This window comes from Dreissena polymorpha, chromosome 15 (genome assembly GCF_020536995.1).
Source record: "Dreissena polymorpha isolate Duluth1 chromosome 15, UMN_Dpol_1.0, whole genome shotgun sequence".
NCBI classification, from domain to species: Eukaryota; Metazoa; Mollusca; class Bivalvia; order Myida; family Dreissenidae; genus Dreissena; species Dreissena polymorpha.
In genome coordinates, this window is record NC_068369.1 from 3,264,708 (window position 1) to 3,289,905 (window position 25,198).

General features: G+C 35.6%; 1 protein-coding gene across 1 annotated transcript in view; it reads left to right on the forward strand.

Annotated features, from left to right (window-relative positions):
• The window catches only part of LOC127860781 (titin-like), a 218,787-nt gene that overhangs the window by 66,108 nt on the left and 127,481 nt on the right, over nt 1–25,198 (forward strand). Inside the window, exons 5-10 of the mRNA XM_052399060.1 lie at nt 905–1,177; nt 2,682–2,948; nt 7,800–8,111; nt 9,176–9,511; nt 18,611–18,901; nt 23,236–23,385. Of these exons, the coding sequence (XP_052255020.1) occupies nt 905–1,177; nt 2,682–2,948; nt 7,800–8,111; nt 9,176–9,511; nt 18,611–18,901; nt 23,236–23,385 (1,629 nt within the window). The remainder of the gene's footprint in view (nt 1–904; nt 1,178–2,681; nt 2,949–7,799; nt 8,112–9,175; nt 9,512–18,610; nt 18,902–23,235; nt 23,386–25,198) is intronic.

Sequence of the window (25,198 nt, forward strand, 5' to 3'; positions counted from 1 at the left end):
TACATAAACATTCTATTACTCAGTATTTCTTAATGCGGGACATTTTCACATTAAGCTTTGGTTGACACAATTTTTCTGTTGTTTGTTGTGCATTTTTCACATAATTACCCACTAGATGCTTTAATATCAATATCCTTGCTCCAAACATTGTTCCTATGTTTTATTATATTGTTAGAAAATGAGTGGAAAGTAAGCTTTCAAGGTTCTTGCAAAATAAGCATTCTTGGCCTATTTGATGAGCAGCTTGTATCCTTATTTTCTGGATTTATTTATGAATATAATTATATTAATTGATTGGAATATGTAATCACATAAAGGATACATTATTTTTTACCTGTTTGTTATTATTTATGACTACATTTATACATACAACTAAATGTATCCAATTAAATACTTGAATACCTTGCATATATACAAACTTAAATTTGTGGAATAAATTAACAAAACCTTGAAAGATATTCTCAGAAAAAGTTTATGTTCTTATCTGTGCATGTTGTATTATTTGTAGCAGTAAGATATTTTATAACATAAAACTCTTTCATTGCATGTCTTTTACAATTTCAACCATTAGATATTCATGGATCTGGTTTATGTAGCATGTTTATCATCGTAATCATAAAGAAGAGTAAGCATGTTGTATGTTCTGATGTGACATCAATCTAGAACTTGTGTTAGAGTTGCTTCTCATACCAACATTGTGGCAATGAGAAGAAGCGACACTAAACATTTGTGAAAACAACCAAGCAAACTATTTAGCTCAATGCCTTTTAGCAGTATGTAACTCAAAGAAACAACTCACTGTATTACAGAGTTGTGGTTCATTGTGTACGGTTCTCTTACTCAGGCAATTTGTAAGCTGAATGTTCAGCCAATTGCTTGACAAGTAAATAGGTATATTCTACAGATGGTCCAGAGTCTCTGATGCTGACTCCATCTGACACATCCTACACACTGAATGAGAATCAGCCCCTAAATAACATCACCTGCTCAGCCACCTGTTATCCTGATCAGTGTACATACCGATGGATAAAGTCTGGAGGAGGTGAAGTCAGCAACAGTGGTGTTCTGTCACTGGGAAATCTAGAGAGAGGGGAGGCAGGCGCCTACACATGTACTGCAAGGAATCCGGGGTCTGCAGTCACAGCTAGCAGCCAGCAAATTGGGATCTTGGTCAGATGTAAGTTGTCAGGATGTTGTATAAATTATCAGTTGTCTAGTTGTTATAATGGTGATGTAAATTCCTGATTCAGTTATCAGAATGTTGAATTCATGGTCTGGATTAAGAAGTATACAGTATATGAACAACAAATGCCAAAACCGGGCTTGACAAGACTATTTTTGTAATACATTTAAGAGCGATACAATAAATAAATGAATTGTGTGGGAACAATCAATAAAACACGATTTATGAATGTTCTTCATTAGCACTTATGTTTAAAAATGTTCATCTGTTTGCACTTACTCTCAGCGAGTAAGAGATGGGGCAGATAGATTTGCTTTTGTCTGTTTGTCAGGATGTTTTTTTTAACTATCAGTTGTCTAATTGTTTATGCCCTCTTTGAAGAAGAGGGGGTATATTGTTTTGCTGTCTGCCAATCTGTCAGTAGACCAGTTTGTTTCCAATCAATTACTCGTCAACAAATTGACCAATATGCTTGATATTTCCCTAATGGATTGGCCTTGGACAGTAGATAACCCCTATTGAAATTGGGGTCACTAGGTCAAAGGTCAAGGTTACTGTCACAGTAAATTTAAAACTCGTTACCCATCAATAACTTATAACAAAAGTACCAATTTCCTTAATACTTAAGATGTGCATGGCCTTGGTCAGAAAATGACCCCTATTGAAATTGGGGTCAGTAGGTAAAAAGGTCAAGGTCACTGTTACAATAATTGTGAAAATCGTTTCCGATCAATAACTTGTCAACGAATTGACCGATTGCCTTTTTACTTCCCATATAGACTGGCCTTAGAAAGAAGATGACCACAATTGAAATTGGGATCACTTGGTGAAAGGTCACTGTCACAAAAAGTTTAAAAATCGTTTTGGATCAATAACTTGTCAATGAATTGCGGATCAGTTTGATACTTCAAATGTGCATTGGCATTGGACAGTAGATGAGCCCTATTATTATTGAAATTTGGGTCACTAAAGTCAAAGGTCAAGGTCACTGTCACAATGAATGTGAAAATCGTTTCTGATCAATAACTTGTCAATGAATTGACCAATTAGCTAAAACTTCCCATGTGCATCGGCCTTGGACAGTAGATAACCCCTAGTGACATTAAGTTTTAAGTTATTTTTTGTTGGATATGTCAAAAAGGATTCAGTTATGGATGTCAAGGCCCTGTTTTGAGAGGGAACTGTCTCCGACCGGGGAGCTTTTGTTTGGACTTGATTCTGTTTTTCTGTTTTACTATTTTTAAATCCTGTGAGGTTGACAATACTGTCCCATGCAATAAAAAAATTTGTTACAAGGTAGGTATTTGTCTTGGGCTAGTCATGTGAGTCCTTATAATAAAAGTGAAGCTTAACTAAGAACAAATCAGTGTCTTCCAAGACTATTGATTTTATCTTGTGCTTTCAATAAATGCACTAGCATAGGGGTAAAATACATTTTGCTCGTATTGATATGGTTTGGTTTCTAAAATTGATACAAATGCCTTTTATACGATCATAGATGGTCCAGACAATGTCAGAATAAGTGTACCATCTGGATACATCGTCACTGAGGGACAACTGGATTTCAATGTTACATGCTCATCCAACTGCTGGCCAGAATGCACGTACACATGGAGGAACGTGACATCTGGTACACTCGTCGCAAACACAGGACTCTTCATCATCAGCCAAGTGAACCGATATGCAGCAGGGAGTTATATGTGTGTTGCTATTAACCCAGGATCTAGTCATAAAGACAACAGTTCCACCAAGCTAGTTGTAAATTGTAAGTTAGTCTACTAATTGTTTGACAGTTGATTATTGATATATGAAAGGATAAGAATTAAACATACTGAAGGAATATTCCACTTGTCAAAACACTTTGATTGGTTAAAATACAAAAGACCACACAGTTTATTGGTTATAAAATTATTAAGTTATTTATTTTTTACATTAAAATACACGTACTTTGAACTCTACATAAATATGAATTACTAACAGGTGCATGCAATTAGCATTTCATTGCATGGTCATCTAATTATAACGTTCAGCGATTCTTGTATATTTATTTCAAGTATTATTGTATAAATTATATGGTTCTTGCATTAGATATGCCTGTCTTTCCTATCATCAATTTCACGACATTTGCGCTTTGCAAACTTTAATTTACTCAAAGAAATAAGTACATTGCTATTATTGTTTGCCAGTTTTCATACAATCAAAGTATGTCATGAACAAATTTCAGTACATTAAAAGATCCATAAACACTCAGAATCAACGAATTCTTAGTAAAATACTTAGTAAAATACTTAGTAAAATACTTAGTAAAATACTTAGTAAAATAAAGTTAACCCATTAAAAAATCAGTGTTCCTTAAAGCAATAGCCAAAATGTCAACACTAGATGTGGTCTGGTAACATTTATTTAACGAGAAACAAAGTGCTCGTTTTTAACCAGGTTTTCCGAAGGAAAAAACTGGTTATTAGATTGGCGAATGCGGGCGGGCTGGCTGGCTGGCTGGCTGGCGGGCTGGCGGAACAATCTTGTCCGGGCCATAACTATGTCGTTCATTGTCAGATTTTAAAATCATTTGGCACATTTGTTCACCATCATTGGACGGTGTGTCGCGCGAAATAATTACGTCGATATCTCCAAGGTCAAGGTCACACTTTGAGTTCAAAGGTCAAAAATGGCCATAAATGAGCTTGTCCGAGCCATAACTATGTCGTTCATTGTCAGATTTTAAAATCATTTGGAACATTTGTTCACCATCATTGGACGGTGTGTCGCGCGAAATAATTACGTCGATATCTCCAAGGTCAAGGTCACACTTTGAGTTCAAAGGTCAAAATTGGCAATAAATGAGCTTGTCTGGGCCATAACTATGTCATTCATTGTGAGATTTTAAAATTATTTGGCACATTTGTTCACCATCATGGGACGGTGTGTCGCACGAAAAAATCACGTCAATATCTCCAATGTCAAGGTCACCACAACTTAAAATAGATTTATTTTGAAACAAACTTACAAAGGGGGTTAATTTTGTTTGTTCATTTCAAAAGTTCATTTTGAGTTGTCTCCCTTAATCATTTTTTTTTTCACAATGAAAACCTGGTTTTGTGACAATTTTGTCCCTTGTTATTTTTTGTCGGACAATATATTCCGTTTGAATTCCCCGCAAGGATATTTGATTATTTACCAGCGAATGCGAGATTGGCTGCAGGCAGGTTGATATTTTAATGATTTTACATCAATGTTACTTCTGTTAGGGTCTTCCTATTGTAATTCACCCTCGTATGTTACTTTTGTGGCTGGAATTTTTAGTCCCCTACTGGTGAAACCGGAGAGGGACTTCTGGTTTGCGCTCAGTCTGTCATTCTGACACAGTTTTCTGGATCCTGCGATAACTTTAAAAGTTCTTCATATTTTTTCATGAAACTTGAAACATGGACAGATGGTGATATGGAGATTATGCACGTCATTTCATTTTATTCCTACGTCAAGAATTCTGGTTGCTATGGCAACACAAAACTACATATATTGCTGAAAATGGTGGATCCTGCGTAGTTAGGGGACTTTAATTGCTTGGCAATAGTCTTGTGTTTTTTTTATAGCATTACAGTATTGGGCAGTGTTTATTAAGGGTATCATGTTTACAGATTTTTCTTAACGTTTAAACGAAATGATTTAAACAAAATGTTATCGTTTGAACGGTATCCCTATGTCCGTTTAAAAAGTATCAGTACCATCCCATTTCCAAACTGAAAATAGTAATTATTCCGGAAGTAATATTCAGTGCATATCCCATTCGCGCAATGACGTCATATTAAAACCATAAAATATTATAAAACAGACCATCCGTATCCCCACATGTGTGTTCGTCATTCTATAAAAACAATTAAAAGAATGCCGAAAATAATGTTAAATCAATGAAAAATACTGTTTTCGAAAATGACACTCCGAAAACAAAATGCATGTATTTTGAACATGAAATACAATGTGTATATCGTTTGACCCCAGAAAATGAAAAACCAGTTAACTAGCAAAAACGTAATCAATATATAATTTGGTTAAAACATTGCATTTCAACATGCTACCGCAGTGTTTTACTTTGCTAATCAATTACTTAAAATCTTTCAAAATGGCGGCATATGCACTGTTTCTTTGCCAAGTTGTAAGATTTTCGTAAAGTAGCGAAGATTTTTGGTTAATTTCCGTTCATGTCTGTGCCATCCGCTAACCAATCAGAAATAAATTACAGCCGAATTCTGTTACCCGGATTTACAGCAAGTACCCAGATTTCACAGTTCCTCATCGTTAAACTTCGTACGGCTAGTCTGCTACGTTATTTGCACCCCAATATTTGTTATATTGATATTGACTGTCGTTTAAACGTTAACTGTTATGGTAAAAGTTTATGAGCAAAACACGAAACGCGACTGTTTAAACGTTTAAACGTGATGGCCTTACTGTATATGGATTTTTAAGATATCTTTGAGCAAAGGTCCTTTAAACACGTAGCTGTTTTACATACAAAACCATTATAATTGAACTTTACATGTTAAGACTTTTTAGTTAGTTCTTGATTGAATTGCCAAGCCTCATCGCAATTTTCAGTCAGTGGTCAAAGTATCAGTAGTATCAGTGGTCAAATAATGAAATTCTTATAATGTATACTGTTTTCCCCTTAATCTGAGTTGAGCATGAAAGGCGCAGTGAACTATGTGTAAAGTTAGCCCATCCTGTGTGCTTTATTGACACCAACTCTTATTTTCCAATTAAAATAACCACACAAACACAGTTTGGGAGAGGGTATAATGGAGTCTCTCTGTCGGTTAGTTTGTCCTCGGTTTGTTCATGTGTTATGTTATGTTTTTGGAGCAAACCACTACTACATTTCTCACCATGAATTCTTGATTTGTTTGACTGGTTTCATTCCCTGTGATGCACAAGTTCCTGAGTTATGTGCCCTTAAACTTCGCCTTTTTATGGTAGAATACAAAAATAGTTTAAGTTTGCAAAGAGAACAACATCATTATTTGGCAAGCGATTGAATTGATGTGCATGACACAATTTCCACATGCAGTGATCCACATGTTCATGGGTTATGTTCCCTTGAACTTAGCCAATTTCTATGACAGAATACCTGAATATTTGAGGTTTGTTTAGAGAAGGTCATTACGTTGCAAGCTAATAATTTTAATATTCAATTAAATTCGACTTTCTCGCTATATGTCTGTTTTTTGCTGCCAGATTTTGTCGATTGAATGCTCGGTACTAAAACGCCATAGCATTGGCCAACACAGTGAGAACAACCAACCAGATGATGCGTTATAAAATTAAAGCAGTGTACATGTGAAGATGAAACATCGAGTGACATGTAGGGAGAAAGTCGAATTTAATTAAATATTAAATTTATTAGCCCAACAGGAGATCGGTTAGTTGTGTAATCACGTTGCTTTTACTGTCTTTTAACGAATCCAGTTGCATTTTTTTGCAACTGCATGGGAATATGTGTGTTCTCGATAAAAACGGTCACGTTCCGTGTTCCACAATCTTTGAGCAATAGGCATATAGTGCGTTTCATACCTTGTGTATATATAATACATATACAAGGGTTATTTTTTCAAACTGTGTATAGGGGGGGGGGGGGGGGTCATGATCATGTTCTGGAGTTCTGTGACCTTCAACATAGCATGGGCATGGCTGCTATGCCTATGACAAAGCCATGTGGGCGTAATTTTAGTGATGTTTGTGATAAACCTCTCGTTCAATCTTAACCAGACCAATATTGTTTAAATCTTTAAATATTTGCTCAGAGTAACTTAAGATCAGATTTGTCAATAAGTAATGCAATTGTTTTTAATCATCATTATTGTCTGTTAATAAAATATTGTCTAACAACATCATGAATACTGGAAGGCTAAATTTGATGGAACAGGAATATTCATTGGTTGACCTCTTACAGTTGCTCAAATGGTACAGGTCCACTGCTCTTAATGGTCAGCAGAGCTATTTATACTTGTGTAGGAATATCTTAAACCAACAAATTCAGGCGTAAATCAGTTCCAATCTTTATGACTTTATTAAAAAACAACAAGACCATTGAATTGTCAGAAACCATTGCTTGGATTTCAAAGTAATCTGACAGAAATGTCACTGGATGTTTTTTTTCCAGGGACGTGTAACTAAATTGTTGGACTGTAAATCATAGCCAAGGTGGCTGTGTTGTGTGATCTTATATAGCTTCTACTTTAAAAATCGTCTTATCAAACATCATAGGTTTGATTTTAAAATACTTTTGCCTTTAACAGAGTACAGTGTTACTGGTGCTCATGTGACGTCTTTTATTTGATGTTTCACCATGGTATATGTCACTGCAACAATGCTGAAATGTTTTATCAGTGTAAATTTAATACTTCTTGATGGTTTGATGATATTCCTTTTGAAATATATTGAATGTCTGTTTGTTTGACTAGAGTTTATGTATGATAATATGTTAATTATCGTGCTTAAATATATTTTAAGACAGCAATTTTCTGGGGGGGTTTCTGAGGCCAAATCCATATAACCTCTGTCTTTGTTTGCACTATACAGTTGAATGCTTTAGTCATTCATGGATTGTTCATTTTTGTAGATGCTCCTGATGTTACCATCTACATGTCGTCTACCAACCCTTCTGAAGGACAACCCTTTGAATTGAAATGTGAGGCCTCTGGAGTACCAGCATTGTACACGTTTACAGCTCTGACCCAGACACATGGTGGGACACAGATACCAAATACACATATCACACTGGAAGGCCCTGCTTCAATGTCAAGCCGTATTGTACGCATACCTACACTACGAATGGATGATACTGGTACATATACCTGCTCCGTACAAAATGGAGTCCGCAATGTAAGCGGGCATCTACATCAGACTGCCGCAACAAAACTCATGGTTAAAGGTAAGGTAGTAATTATATTTTTTAATTGCATAAACAGAATTTACAGGTGACTTATTTGAAGGGCCATGTAAGTGTTAACAGTTTACTTTCAAAATATTATTGTTTTCTCAACTTGAACAAAATGTTCCTTGAACGATAATTCTAGCAAACGTATTGTAAATTTAAGCTTTTGCAACCAGATGGTGAGCATGTTTAAATCTTCCTGTAATGTCAAATTAAAATCTGATGTGATATAGTAGAATTATCGCTAAATTTCGGACATAATATTTACAGCCATTAGAAAGTCTTTGATGGTGTAGAACATTTTTAATTACAATGTATACTACAAGTAGGACAGTTAGGTAAAAAGGAACCAATATGTCCATCGATCTTTCTGTTTGGTCTTTCCTTTGGTTTGTCTTGAATCTTGTCTTCTTTCTAAGTTCTTAAAAGCATTGAAGGATTTTTCAATCTTTTTAATGATAAGCTAAAGGACTTTGTGTGATTCCTTTTGCTACCCCCAATGGCACCGTCACACTTTTAGGTTAAGGCTAAACTACATAATTATTTTATAATCCCCTTTTTTGTCAGTGGTCCATTTTGTGGTTGACTTGTATATTGTCAACATTTATCTAATTTAAATGATAGTTTCATAAACTATGTTAAAACAATTTTCTATTGTCCACTTTTGAATTATTTTGAAAGATTTTGAATTTGTAGCCCATAAATTATAATAATTAATGTAAGATGGTGTTTCTCTTGCAAAACTCACATAGCAATCTTGAAGGTCGTACTTAAACATATAAGACCAATATAAATAACTGTCTAAGCTCGGAACATTTGTGTATGGGTATGGATCACAATAAATTATAGGTCTAGGTTTGATAAGTAGCCGAATCACATTAATTATTGCTTGGAATTGATAAAAAGTCTATTGAAATTCTTATTAAATATCTATTAATATATTAAATAAGATTGAACATTGTACTAATTTATTTTCAAACTGTTAAATAGTAACTGTACATTTAAATATTGTGATAATATTATGATTATGCATATTAACTAAATTCCTGTTTTCTTAACAGTGAGTCCTAAAATACTTACCCCTAGTCTGAAGATTGCTGCAGCTACTGGTACCAACACTTCTCTAAGTGTCCCAGTTTATGCTTACCCGACACTAGATGAGATTGCCTTACAACGCTATGATGGGCTTAATATCAGTAGAACTTCTGAAAAACACATTCTGCTTTGGAATAACACAACTGTGGCAGCAGACTGGTATGGAACCAAGGTGCAGGTAGACGGGAATCTCATGAACTTTACTATCATTGATCTTCAACCTGCTGACTTTGGGAACTACACAATCACAATGAAAAATGCTGTTAACGTATCAAGTGCTGTGTTCACAGTTGTTGCAGAAAGTAAGTTTATGCAGCATAGAAGTTTTTGCAAATCAATAAAAATGTTCAGCTTTCCTGTTCTACCCAGGTTATGAACTTAATCCATTTTTCCCACCTCAGGTCTATGACCTGTATAAATTAGAGCTGTAACGATTCGGTTCGATGCAACGAAAAACTGGTTCAACGCCGCCGATTCGATTTCGATACCAAAACGGCCAATTTAGATTCAATTCACTGCATTCCCGATTGATCCGCATTTTAAACCTTACTTTCCAAATCCAACATCTAAACTTTCTTGTCATTTGTAATACGTCTTGTGATTGGTCAATTGCCAATATGGCATCCAATAAATGAATGAATAACATGCTGTGCATTACATCAGCCGGTAAAATGGCTTCTTCAACTACGCTGAAAGATGCACCGTCAAAATAAAAATAAAAAGTATGGGAACATTTCGGGTTTCACGAAGGATCTGATGCAAAGGCAACTGCCAAAACGTGTATTGTTGACGTAAGTTACCCTAAATCTGGAAGCACTACAACTTTGAGGCAACATTTTAAGAGAAAACACTCGGTTGATATTTCAGATTTGATACATTGTGCATTTTATGTTATTTAAGAATAACTCAACAGGTAGTTTTGTTCAATAAATGTGTAACTTATAAGACAATGTTGTGTTTTTAAATTTTATTTAAAAAATTAAACACTTTCAATGTACAACATAATAAGTTAATAACAAATACCAAACATATTAATTCATGCCCTGAACAAAACAAACATGAACATAATAGTTTGCAAAATAAGCAGCAAATAGTTTAATTTGAATCAAATCGAAAATAATCGAATTGGACCATTTGGTATCGAAAATCGAATCAAATGGAATGATGGGTGAATCGTTACAGCTCTAGTATAAATAGATCTTTACAACTGAATTGGCCAAATTAAAAATTATAGGGATGAAGCATTGCATTTTGCAATGAAGTAAGCTGAAAGTTGAGTGTGAAGCTATTGTATCTCATATGGAAATAATGATTGGAGTGATTGCCTTTTGTCTGTCGTCCATCATCAACATTAACCGTGTGATAATTCTTATAGGCCACATTTATCGTCAGATCTGCACACTGAAACTTAGTCAGAAGATTTAACTCAATGATATCTTGGCCAAGTGCAAAACTGGGTCAAGTGAGGTCAAAATCTATATCTTTAAGTCAAACACTCTAGAAGTCACATTTATAGTCCAATCTTTTTGAAAGTTGGTAAGAACATTTGTTCTTATGATATCTTGGCTGATTTAAAAAAATGGTTCCTGTTTGTTGAAAAGCATGGCTGGGCGGGGCAGTTGTTTTTTTTAAGGCTACAACACCTTATAAGCAATCTAGAAGCCACATGTATTGTCCAATATCCATGACACTTGGTTGGATAATTTGTTCTAATATTTTAGTCTAGATAAAAAATGGTTCCGGTTCGTTGAAAAACATGGCCACCACTGGGCGGGGCATTTGCCCCATATGGCTATAGTAACGCCTTGTAAACACTCTTGACGTCGCAATTTTAGTCCAATCTTTATGAAACTTGGTCAGAACATTTATTTAAATGATTTCTTGGCTGAGTTAAAAAACTGGTCCTATGAGGAAAAAACTAGGTCACAAGGACAAATTAAAGTAAAAGCATGTTAGCACTCTAGAAGTCAAATTTCCAACTCAAATCTTCATGATGCTTGGTCAAAACATTTGTTCTAATGATATCTCAGCTGCGTTTGACCACAAGTATGTCTTGAAATTAAATATTTATGTTTCATAAAGTACTTTTATTATTCTGAACTCCACCTTCTCGTAATAGTTATACCCCCACTAAACAAAGTTTAGGGGGGTATATAGGAGTGAGCTTGTCTGTCGGTCGGTCTGTTGGTCAGTTGGTCGGTCTGTGTCTGCTCTCTAATTCAAGTAGTTCTCATCCGATCTTCACCAAACTTGGTCAGAAGTTGTATCTAGATGATTTCTAGGCCAAGTTCGAACATGGGGGTTGCCGGATCAAAAACTAGGTCACGGGGTCACTTAGTGCATTTTAAACATTCAGCATGTTGTCCGCTATCTAATTCAAGTAGTTTTTATCAGAGCTTTACCAAACTTGGTCAGAAGTTGTATCTAGATGATGTCTAGGCCAAGTTCGAACATAGGTCATGGCAGTCATAAACTAGGTCACTGGGTCACTTAGTAGGTTTAACACATTCAGCATGGTGTCTGCTCTCTAATTCAATTAGTTTTCATCCGATCTTCACCACACTTGGTCAGAAGTTGTATCTAGATGATGTGTTGGTCAAGTTAAAACATGGGCCATGCAGGGTCAAAAACCAGGTCACGGGGTCACTTAGTGCGTTTTAAACATTGAGCATGGTGTCCGCTGTTTTTTTGTAAAGACAACATGCAAAATATTCTGTGTCAATGCGGCATGTGGGGGTATTCGTCACGTCTGTGACAAAGCTCTAGTTCAGTTTGTTTGGATCTCAGGTACACACTTAAGGGCCCATGCCCCTCTTGTTTCATATTTCATTACGTGCACTAGTATGTTTTATACCATGTAATTATTGCTATGCCTTGTTTTTCCTTTCCCTGATAAACTAACAAAAGTTATGTTATGTTGTTTCTATTTTGAAAGAAAAACATTACAAATGTTTGAGTTTTGCATGAGCCAGGGTTCCAGTTAACATAGCAATTTCATCTCGCAGATCAATGCACTTTCTGCCTGTCTGAAAATCGTAACTAAAGTCAGAATAGGCTACCAGCATTTTCCTGATTGCTATTCATAATACAGATTTACTTATCTTTTCTATAGAAAAGTACTGTGGTGAGATTTTTCATTTAAAAAATGTAATTAGATATGAATGTGTGATTCAAATGTGTGACAAAAACAGCATTTATAATTAATACTAAGATACCATATATTTCAATCGTGGAGAACAAATTAATGATACGTATGCCAGAAGGACACATTTAATATATGATGAAGTATCATTTATATCTACATAAATAAGTGTGCGGTTAAAATGAATGTTTACATATGTGTAGTAGATATTCTCAATTCGTCGCATATTCTGCAAATACCAGCATGTAAAAGTCTGTGGTGCACAGGAAATGTTATATGTCCTATGAATTGATTTACAAACTATCTTGACATGAAAACAATATTGTATTCATAAGTATGCATGACATCTCATAACAATCATGTCATGTTGTGGACCAGTGTTAATCAACTAAAAAAAACAAAAACAATTAAAGCTTGGTTTTCAATTTGATTATTTAGAAACATAACTGTTGAACCTTCTTTTTAAAAATCAGGATATAAGCCAAACATCTTTAAAAAAAGAAGATATTTGTGAATGAGAAAGCGATTTTGACTGTTCCGGTGCAGACGTTGTTTCCGAGAACAACAATTTTAAGTTGTGTCTACCGATTCGCGTACTTTGTCAACCAATTTGTTTAGCAATAAACAATAGTTTATTTTCATTTAAAACCTTCAGCAAGATTAATTAGTGCAGGGAATTAAAATGTACCGTTTTTGATTTGATTTTTATGGTTAAAATTAACCTCAGCTTAACTATGAATACTGTAGGGCAGAGTTGGCCATTGCTAATTTTTCTGATAAAACTCCTGTGTTTTGTCAAGGTTACTTAAGTATGATTTTCTTTGTCTTCAGTTGTTGTTTTTCAACCAATATAAAAGTTTGTCTGTGTCGATGGAATTTAATGTCAAATAAATCTATTGAACCAATCACGGTGTCTGTATGAGTCGTTTTGGCTGTCAAAATGAAGATTTAACATGATATTTCTTTCTCTGTTTTACCCAAAAGTTGTCAAAAATCAGTGAAAATGTAGCAAACTTCTAGTTTGATCTTTTGTTATTCAACTTTCCTGTTATGACAGTAATTACATTTCATTGAAAATGTTTTGTGCATGTATTCTTCTTTCCATTTCAATTTTCAATTTATGTAATTTAAGATGATTGTTTAACAGTTGATCAGTTGACATCAGACACACTGTGAATTGAATAGGTTTGCATAATAAAATCTCTTTTGCAAATTTCTAAGCAATCCCTCGATGGCATGGAAGCAATAACATTGCCATTCAAGATGACAACACAATGAAAGTGTCGGCAATGTGATTAATTCTATTTGATGATGTTTATGAGAATACATTTTAATGTTTCTATTCTAACTTGTCAGAAATTAAAGGTGTGGATTTTCATATTAATGGTTGTGCTGATGATAAAATAGAAAATATATTGTTTTCTTAAAAGCTGCATGTGTTTAAGCCAAAACTACAGATTGAGACAAAACCCAAAAGTGCAAACACTAAAACAAGTGCTCAAAAACAATGCTCATTATTATCAGTTATCGTATGACTTACAGAAGTCTCTAGAAGTCCTAAACCCCTAGAAATATTAAATAGTATTTCAGAATATTGTTCCCCATTTTTAGCTATCCTGTGCACAGAATTCGTATTGGGAGCTTTAAGGATACTCTATTTTCTGTAGTCTGTCAGTGTTTATATTTTTGCCTGCATGCATATAAAAATTTCCTGATAGTGATTTATCCTCCTTAACCCTAAGATAGATTACAGTAGATTTCTCTTAATTGAATAGCCAATTTGTCACATCCAAATATTCAATTATCTGGAGTATTCAATTATACGGAATCCGTTATATTTCCATTGTTATCACTAACCGGGTGTAATCCTCCTGGAAATTGTGCTTTTCATGCATAATCAAAACATCGTTTCGACACATAAAGCGTTTAAAAAAAGTTAATATTGGAATTAAATATTGAATCCATTATAAATATAATATAAATGTTTTGTTGAATTCCCAAATGAGAATACAAATTTTGTAATCCAAAACACACTTTCTAGCTTTAAATAAAACGTCCGCATGTATTTCCTTTGCCCCCAACAAAAAGCTAGCGAAAACTATGCAGCAATGTACAATGTCACGCCATTCGGTTTAACCCAGGGGCGCCCCAGGGTTGGTAATGGGGCCATGCATAGTTGAGATTGACAATATGGTCATAAGAGAAGTTCAGTATCAATAAGAAGTGAATCTGTGTAGAAATTAAGAAATTATAGTAAAAGGCAATTTTGGGTGGGCGTGGCCTATGTGGGCGGGGCGCCCAAGGGTTGGTAATGGGGCCATACATAGTTGAGATTGACCGTATTGTCATAAGAGAGGTTCAGTATCAATTTGAAGTAAATGTGTGTAGAAATGAAGAAATTATAGTAAAAGGCAATTTTGGGTGGGCGCGGCCTATGTGGGCGGGGCGCCCCAGGTTTGGTAATGGGGCAATGCATAGTTGAGTTTGTATCTCAGGTGAGCAACTTTGGGCCTTTCAGGCCCTCATATTGGAGAACTTATAGGTTTTTCTCTGGATTAACTGTTTTCTTGCTTTTTTACCCAAAACCCTTTCAGATATTGATCTTATTCGAGGTTTAGTTTTCCTTCTGGTCAATTGATTTTTGACAAAGGAATTTTCTTTAAAATGACACTTTTTATGCCCCCCTTCGAAGAAGAGGGGGTATATTGTTTTGCACATGTCCGTCGGTCGGTCTGTCCACCAGATGGTTTCCGGATGATAATTCAAGAACGCTTAGGCCTAGGATCATGAAACTTCATAGGTACATTTATAATGACTGACAGATGACCCTTATTGATTTTCAGGTCACTAGGTCAAAGGTCAAGGTCACAGTGACTCGAAACAGTAAAACAGTTTCCGGATGATAACTCAAGAATGCTTACGCCTAGGATCATGAAACTTCATAGGTACATTGATCATGACTGGCAAATGACCCCAATTGATTTTCAGGTCACTAGGTCAAAGGTCAAGGTCACAGTGACTAGAAACAGTAAAATGGTTTTCGGTTTGATAACTCAAGAATGCTTATGCCTAGAATCATGAAACTTCATAGGTACATTGATCATGACTGGCAGATGACCCCTATTGATTTTCAGGTCACTCTGTCAAAGGTCAAGGTCACAGTGACTCAAAACAGTAAAATTGTTTCCGGCTGATACCTCAAGAATGCTTACGCCTAGGATCATGAAACTAAATAGGAACATTGATCATGACTAGCAGATGACCTCTATTGATTTTCAGGTCACTAGGTCAAAGGTCAAGGTCACAATGACTCAAAACAGTAAAATGGTTTCCTGATGATAACTCAAGAATAATCAGGCCTAGGATCATGAAACTTCATAGGTACATTGATCATGAATGGCAGATGACCCCTATTGATTTTCAGGTCACTAGGTCAAAGGTCAAGGTCACAGTGACTCAAAATAGTAAAATGGTTTCCTGATGATAAGTCAAGAATGCTTATGCCTAGGACCATGAAACTTCATAGGTACATTGATCATGACTAGCAAATGACCCCTATTGATTTTCAGGTCACTAGGTCAAAGGTCAAGGTCACAGTGACTCAAAACAGTAAAATGGTTTTCGGTTTGATAACTCAAGAATCCTTACGCCTAGAATCATGAAACTTCATAGGTACATTGATCATGACTGGCAGATGACCCCTATTGATTTTCAGGTCACTAGGTCAAAGGTCAATGTCACAGTGACTCGAAACAGATAAATGGTTTCCGGCTGATAACTCAAGAATGCTTACGCCTAGGATCATGAAACTTCATAGGAACATTTATCATGACTGACAGATGACCCCTATTGATTTTCAGGTCACAATGTCAAAGGTCAATGTCACAATGACTCAAAACAGTGAAATGGTTTCCTGATGATAACTCAAGAATAATTAGGCCTAGGATCATGAAACTTCATATGTAAATTTATCATGACTGGCAGATGACCCCTATTGATTTTCAAGTCACCAGGTCAAAGTTCAAGGTCACAGTGACAAAAAACTTATTCTCACAACGGCTGCAACTACAACTGACAGCCCATATGGGGGGCATGCATGCTTTACAAACTGCCCTTGTCTGGATTGTTTCCTGTGCATTTATTGACTTCATGTTTGGTGTGTGAGTCAACCTACAGGACTTACAAATCACGTTCAAGTTTTTTTTGGTCCATTGATGTTTGAAGCACGAAGAAGCACGAGGCTTGGATCCAACATTTTTTTTTTTAAATAACACTTTAAAATGCCAGGAATAGGATGAATAGGATCACTGACCCCCGTTATGTGACTGAAATAATTGGGTAACAGTTTAAATTGAGATATAGCTGCTGTGTGTCTTCATAGTGCAGTAGGGGGCATTGTGTTTCACAAACACAGCTCTTGTTTTTACTATTCTGTCTACTGACTAAAGTGAAGGTGTACTGCAATATTGTTTAGGTGTCCAGGTGGGGCAGTCCTTTGAGTTTATGTATACAGTAGAACCCCTCTAAACTGGACACCTCCGGGACCGAGAAAAAATTCCGGTTTAGAGAGTATTCCGCTTTTTAGGGTAAATTGACACTTCCACCCATTAGACGCTAATTCTACGTTCCTAAGTAAAGCTCAGTGCACACATTTTCCTGCATGATTGGAATAGAAATTGGCAATGACTTAGCCCTTACACTACAGAACCAGTCCCATACAAGTTTGTTGATCTTTTTCAAATTTCATTTCATTGTTAAACCGACTTGTGTTGGGTAAAAACTTGTTTTCCCAAATGAGACATGTACACAGACTTCTCTACACCTTATTTCTCTGACAGCATTTTGAGTGTAAGTTTAGGCAACATCACTGACTCTTTGATCAGTTTGAATTTGTCTTCTAGAGACAATTCCACGCGCTATCACTTAGAATGAGGTTCGGACAGTTTAAGTCTTAGTTATCTTAATTGCCAATTTGAAAAGCAAAATTGATATCTAACTAGAACTGCTTCAACCACTCTGCAAATCACCATTTTATATGGCACTAAATAAGCAATAGTAAAAAAACAGATCAAAATAAATAACATTAAGCGTATTAAAATTTAACACGGCTTCCTAAATCAAAAAGGTACACACCAAAAAACCTTATGTTTGTTCAGTAATTATTATCAGTTTTATCACTTCTATTGATCTGATATGTGATTCACAGGCCAATTCTCTCTAAATTGTTTTGCGATTTTTACAGTTTGCAAAATTGATGACCACCTTTTTTAATATCACACGTCTTTAATCTGCTATTCACAAGTTTTTGACTCTAGGACTGAGGTGCAAATAATGGATCCTGACCGGTTTAGAGAGGAACAATTTCATATGGTATGACCCAATTTTCATTAAAAGAATGACCGGTATTTGGAATTGAGGGGATCTGGTGTTGAGGAGATCTTGTACGCATGGTTTTACAGGGGAAAAAATAGGACCGGACAATTTGTTCGGTTTAGAGAGGATTCTGGTATAGAGAGGATCTGGTTTAGAGGGTTTCCACTGTATATAATACTCACCTGCACTTAATATTTGTTTTTTAGGACAAAGACTCGCAGAAAAAAAATTCTTAAATCTTTGATATTTAAGACAAGGGCAATGTCTATGTCTACCTTTCTTCATTAGACCTTTTCTAAGAATGAAATTAAGCAGTAAGTTAATAAAGCTTTCACAAAATATTTGTTGATTTATTACACAACCATTGATTCATTTTTAAAAAAAACACCTACCTGTCTACCCAACTATTTTACAACGCGTTACAAGAAACCGACCTGTTTTTTATAGGCCCTTTTGGTATGCTGGTTACATGGGAGAAATGTTAAGTGCCTTTTTACGTCACACATATTTAATTAATATATATGAAGATTACAAGAACCTAGACAGTCTTAAATACTTTTAATATTACTATTGATTTCAGCAAAACCTGAATCTGTAACGGCTTTAGATTATCAACAACATACTCTCACAACTGACTGTGTTGTTGTAACATGGTCGCCAGGATTTGATGGTGGACTTCCGCAGATATTCTATATTCATATACATGAACTTTAAATGTTACTATTTCTTTTAGCAAAACCTGAATCTGTAACGGCTTTAGATTATCAACAATATACTCTCACAACTGACTCTGTTGTTGTAAAATTGTCACCAGGATTTGATTGTGGACTTCCGCAGATATTCTATTTTCACATACATGTACTTTAAATGTTACTATTTCTTTTAGCAAAACCAGAACCTGTAACAGAACTAGATTATCACCAACATACCCTCACAACTGACTCTGTTGTTGTAACATGGTCACCAGGATTTGGTGGTGGACTTCTGCAGATATTCAATGTACTTCTGAAGAGGACAACTGATACAGATTGGTCATTAGCGATAACAACATCTGAATACAACATAACATTGAAGAATCTGCAACCTGGAAATGAATACATGGTCAAAGTGTACGCCAGTAACCTTATGGGTAATTCAACAGACAGTTCAACCATAACATTCATCACTCAAAATATAAGTAAGTATGTCTATATTTTGTGTTGTTGTAAAAATACATGTATAAAAATATATAGTGATCAGCTTAGTCATTTACTGTAAATTTTTCTATGTTGTCATCAGATGGTATGAACAACTTCTTCTGTTGATCCATGCTGTTCATTTAATCCGAAATTGTAAGACTATTTCTGGCATAAAACTGTGTAAAAATATGAAAAACATTAGTTTTCAACCAACCATTGCAGAGTTCAAAGTACATGTATACAGTAGTCTAACTGTTCAGGGGAACCAAAATAAACATCCAGACAAGTCAAAAAAGAATCTGCTTGTCCAACTGGACAATTGAACAAGCAACAATATTTTTGTTTAGCTCACCTGAGCAGTCGTTCCTCATGTCAACAGTTACCTTGTTTACACTCTTGAGATCATATTTGTTGTCTTATTATTATGAAACTTTGTCAGATCATTTTCCAAACTGAAACTTGGCCGAGTTAGTCACGTGAAGTTGTAAACTATTCAATCCAATGTTCATGACACTTGTTCAGAACATTTGTTCTACTTATATCTTGGCCAAGTTCGAAAATGATTTCTGCCTGTTGAAAAACATGACCACCAGGGGTCGAGGCAGTTTTCTTATAAGGCTATATTGAAACCTTGTTAACATTGAAGAAGTCAGATTTTTTGTTCAATCAACATGACACTCACTCGGAAGATTTTTAACAAGGTTTTCCGAAGGAAAAAACTGGTTATTAGATTGGCGAATGCGGGCGGGCTGGCTGGCTGGCTGGCTGGCTGGCGGGCTGGCGGAATAAGCTTGTCCGGGCCATAACTATGTCGTTCATTGTCAGATTTTAAAATCATTTGGCACATTTGTTCACCATCATTGGACGGTGTGTCGCGCGAAATAATTACGTCGATATCTCCAAGGTCAAGGTCACACTTTGAGTTCAAAGGTCAAAAATGGCCATAAATGAGCTTGTCCGAGCCATAACTATGTCGTTCATCGTCAGATTTTAAAATCATTTGGCACATTTGTTCACCATCATTGGACGGTGTGTCGCGCGAAATAATTACGTTGATATCTCCAAGGTCAAGGTCACACTTTGAGTTCAAAGGTCAAAAATGGCCATAAATGAGCTTGTCCTGGCCATAACTATGTCATTCATTGTGAGATTTTAAAATCATTTGGCACATTTGTTCACCATCATGGGACGGTGTGTCCCACGAAAGAATCACATCAATATCTCCAATGTCAAGGTCGCCACGACTAAAAATAGATTAAAAAAAAAAAAAAAACTTACAAAGGGGGTTAATTTTTTTTGGTCATTTCAAAAGTTCAGTTTGAGTTTTCTCCCTTTATCAGATTTTTTTTTCACAATGAAAACCTGGTTTTGTGACAATTTTGTCCCTTGTTTCTCATTATTACTGGGCCAAGTTAAAAATGGTTCTATTCAGTTGTAAAACATGGGCGGAGGGCTATATGTTGCTAGTTAAATGTCTTGAAGTCACAATTTTGTGTAAATATTATGAAATTTGCTAAGTTCAAGTTTGTTCTGATCCATTGATGTTTGAAGAAGCACGAGGCTTGGATTCAACAATTTTTTCTAAAATAACACTTTTTCAAAATGAAAACAAAAGTTTAACTATTGTGTTTATTTCACTTGTTAGTCCCACATTCACCGCATGTAATGTGTGTTATAAAAGGCAAGCAATACATTGGTATAAGTAGATAAAAATTATGCTATTCGAGTGAACAACATAATGTGTCCTCACATGGCTTATTATGGGTTTATTTCTTCATCATGGAAATATATCATATGTTAATATTTGATTAACATGCAGTTTTCTTTCCAAACATTTAAACCACACTTTCATAGCCGTTTCATGCAAAAATGGGCCTTATGGTCTTTTGGCCTGCAGAGCTCTAGATTTTATGTGGTTTGTTTGAGTATTTAATACAATGCTGTTTAATACCAATACATTTATTATTATAATTATGGTGTGGTTCTTTATTTGTTTGACTCAAACCAAGCGACGGGTACGCTCAAGTAGTGAGTTACGATAGTAAACAGCACACTTTACATTCAACCTGCGTTCGCACATAGAAAGAAATGGTCAACTTGGTGCTACGTTTCCGTTCCTTAGTTCAGTTAGAGGTCAATTCTTTACATACTTGCAATCATAAGGCCCCGGCTTCTGGATATGTAAAGTTTCATGGGTTGGTTATTAATAGAAGATTACAAAGGCTTAAGAATAATACGTCTCGCAGAAGCGTATATTCTTGCATTATAAAAGCCATAGTTGCATCGTATTTGTGTTTAGCCTGCTTCGTAGTATTTTTGCTCAGCACAGTTCATTCATAATCTGAGGCTATTAATAGATGCTGATAAACAAGTACAGTGGGATGTTTTGTAATCTGGTTCTTAGTGCATGCTACTACAGCGGGGTTAAATTTGATATGTCTGGGAAACATAATTTTGTTCTCAACAGATAGGGGTGATCCTTTGTATTTGCAGGTGCAAAAAACGCAATTATAGTAGAAGGTTAAGTTTGTTTACATTCACAGTTCCCAATAAATAAAACGTTGAACATGAGTTCACCAATTACTACAGGTATAGTATAAACAACAACAAAAATGCTTCATAATAGCTAAAACCATATATATAAAACAACTAAATATAACAAAAAATATATTTTTAAAAGGTAGGCGGTGTAAATGCTGACTTTGAAATAAAGTTTGCAATTGTATCTTAATAATTAAATTGAAAACAAAAGTTTAATTATTGTGTTAGTTGACTTGTAAGTCACATATTCACCGCATGAGATGTGTGTTATCATTGTCAAACCACACATTAGTGTAAGTAGATAAAAATTATACTACGGAAGTACTACACATTAGTGTAAGTAGAATAAAATCATACTACGGGAGTGCACGTCATATGTGACCCCACATGCCTTATTATGAGTGTATTTCTTCACCATAGAAATATATCGTATGTAAATATTTGATTTACACGCAGTTTTCTTTTGACACATTTAAATTACACGTTTATAGCCGCGTCATGCCAAAAGGGGTCTTATGCATTTTTGGCCAGCGTATCTTAAGCCCAACCTGTGCATTAGCCCAGTCTGGTCAGAGGCGATACTGTTCGCTATAAAATCACCCAATGTGTCATGGTCTCATTATGTATCTCCTGACCAACCTGAGAGATGCGCAGGCTGAGTGGGCTATACATTTGATGGGCGCATATTGAAAAAGACCCATTTTGGCATGACGTGGGTCATTAAAAATCTCATAACAAAATTGTAAATGGCACATTTTAGCACAATTCTTTTCAAACAAAATTGATTTCAAAATAGCTAACTTGTAAATAAGGGCAGCCTATCCAGGCTTTTAGGAACGATTTCCAGACGTGCTGACCGAGTACGGAAAACATTTGTGGATGGATAATTTTTGCTCTTATCGTGAACCTGTACAATTTGTTTGTTTTCTCATCTTGAAAGCAAAACTTTGTTAATCGATAGATAATAATATATACCCCGGACGATTTAGTGAACGAGTATTGACCCTGAAATTCTGCAAGATGGATTTTAACACGTAATTGTAACTGGGCCACAATTTGTGTCGTTTGAACATTCAGAGAGTAGTTGGAAATTCCTTACACTGAATAGTGATACATCCTTTGCGCTTAGCACAGAATGAGTGATGAAGCCAAAGTTCAGAGGTTTAATCTCGAAACTGCCCATGAAATATGCGAATATATTCATGCGTGTCTGCTGGCGTTATGTAAAAGTCATTTAAGGTGAAAAGCTGGGTAAAACAGCTCTATACCCATGCTTAATTTGCGTCTTAAATTATGCAATAGCGAACAACTTTAGTGCCTTCAGCACTTTGATTATATGATACCATCACTTAAATATTTATTAAATGAAATATATACTAAACAAGTTATAGCCTAAATGAACACGTTTATTCCTGTTTGTTGCAGAACCAAACTTTTGTCTTTGTTTGGTATGAACAAATCTGTGCAGACTTGTGGGATTTTCCCAACAGTGTAAATGTATCGTGTACACGAAAAAAATATCTTCTGTACAGCAGAAATTAATTTGCATTTAAATACAACTCTCCTTTCGTTTATTTTATTTTATTTCGTTTACAACTTCTTAAGCACTGTTATTATACATGTAGTTGTTGATCCATCAATGTTAGATCTTTCTTTAAAAATGTAATGAGATCATAGATTCTCACCTTAAGTTCTGAACAAAGTAACTAGCACAAACATGTTCATTAAAAGTAAGCGAGATTTAAATTAGAAAGTGAAATATAAAGTGTTATTAATACGCTCATGTTTTCAGATGAAGTCTCTTCCGAAGTATCCTCGCCCATTGCAGGAATCGTAGGCGGGGTAGTAGGAGGAACACTTTGTCTTATTGCAGCTATTGTCGCCGTGATCATTGTGTTTCGAAAATATCATATAACATGCGCATTTGCAGTTGAACGTAAAGGTGAGTATAGTCATGTCTGATTGTAAAACTTTAGATGTTCATTCAACATGTGTGCTGTTCAAATGTTATTATGCCCACCTTCGAAGAAGAGGGGGGATATTATTTTGTTGGTCGGTCGGTCAGTCTGTCAGTAGACCAATTTGTTTCCAATCAATACCTCTCCAACGAATTGACCTATTGGCTTGACACTTCCAATGTGCATTGGCCTAAGACAGTAGATAATGCCTTTTGAAATTAGGGTCACTAAGTCAAAGGTCAACGACACTGTCACAATTAGTGTGAAAATCGTTTCCAATCAATAACTCGTCAACAAATGGACCGATTGGCTTGATACTTCACATGTGCATAGGCCTTGGACATAAGATGAACTACTATTGAAATTGGGGTCACAGGGTCAAAGGTTAAGGTCACTTTCACAATAAGTATGAAAACCATTACCAATCAATAACTCGTCAACCAATTGACCGATTAACTTGATACTTTCCATGTGCATTGGCCTTGCAGAGTAAATTTACCCTATTGAAATTGGGGTCACTAGGTAAAAGGTCAAAGTTGCTGTCACAACAAGTGTGAAAATCGTTTCCGATCAATAACTCGTCAAAGTATTGACGGATTTGCTTGATACCTCACATGTGCATGGGTGACCCCTATTTAAATTTGGGTCAAAGGTCAAGGTCACTCACACAATACGTGCTTAAATTGTTTCTGATAAATCACTCTTCAACACATAGACTGATTGGCTTGAAACTGATCATGTGCATTTGCCTTGGACGATAGATGACCCCTATTGAAATTTGGGTCTCTAGGCAAAAGGTTGTTTACGATCAATAACTCGTCATTGCATCAACTTATTTGCTTGATACTTCCCATGTGGATTGGCCTTGGGCAGAAGATGACCTCTATTGAAATTGGGATCACTAGGTCAAATGCAGTGGTTTTTTGGATGAAATATTCGGCGTTATTCGGCCCCATTCCCCCATCTTTAGAGTATATATTTTTCCCCCAAATATTTTTTAAATTCCCCTCTCGGAAGTGTTATTCAATTTTAATCAATACCTCATTTAAATACGTCTTTTGTTACCAATTTACTACAATTTTCCTGAACTGCATCCGCGTGTTTACTTTATTTTAGCCTTTACCGCAAACTGTACGTAGTTCACTATCACGACTTTTGCTTTACGACATCTACTGCAAACCATACATATTCCATCATGTCGCACAACAACAAAAGCTATCGTAAAAAAATTGACAAATCTGTTTTAACTCAAAAATAAATTGATATTCTTTTCAAACAAGTACAACTTAAAAGTCAGTCTTCTTCAAATGCCGGTAGTGAAACGCCAGAAACATCCGGTCAAGAGAGTGTTGAAAGACTGTTTAGTTTGCTCAACCTGCTTTGCACGCCACAGAGAAACAGGCTTGGGGAAGCTACACTGGAGTCCCTGATCAGACTTTGTCTGCACACGTAGAGACTTGGTGAAGAGGAGGTCACCAGAATAATTGATAAATTCGCTGAAAAGCCCAGAAATGTTGAACTTTGAACATGAACATAACATATTTATGAATAAAAGAGTTTGAATTATGATTTTCTCCCTCTGTATGGTGAATTACAGTGTTAAAACTTGATTTTGTACTGTAACTTGCTAAGCATAGAAATTTCCCCCTTTTCCCCTTTTACGCGCGAATTTTCCCTCCCTCAGGGGACCCGACCCCCTTCCCCAAAAACTGAAAAAAAACACTGAAATGATAAGATCACTGTCACAATAAATGTGCAAATCGTTTACAATCAATAACTCGTCAACGAAATTTACCC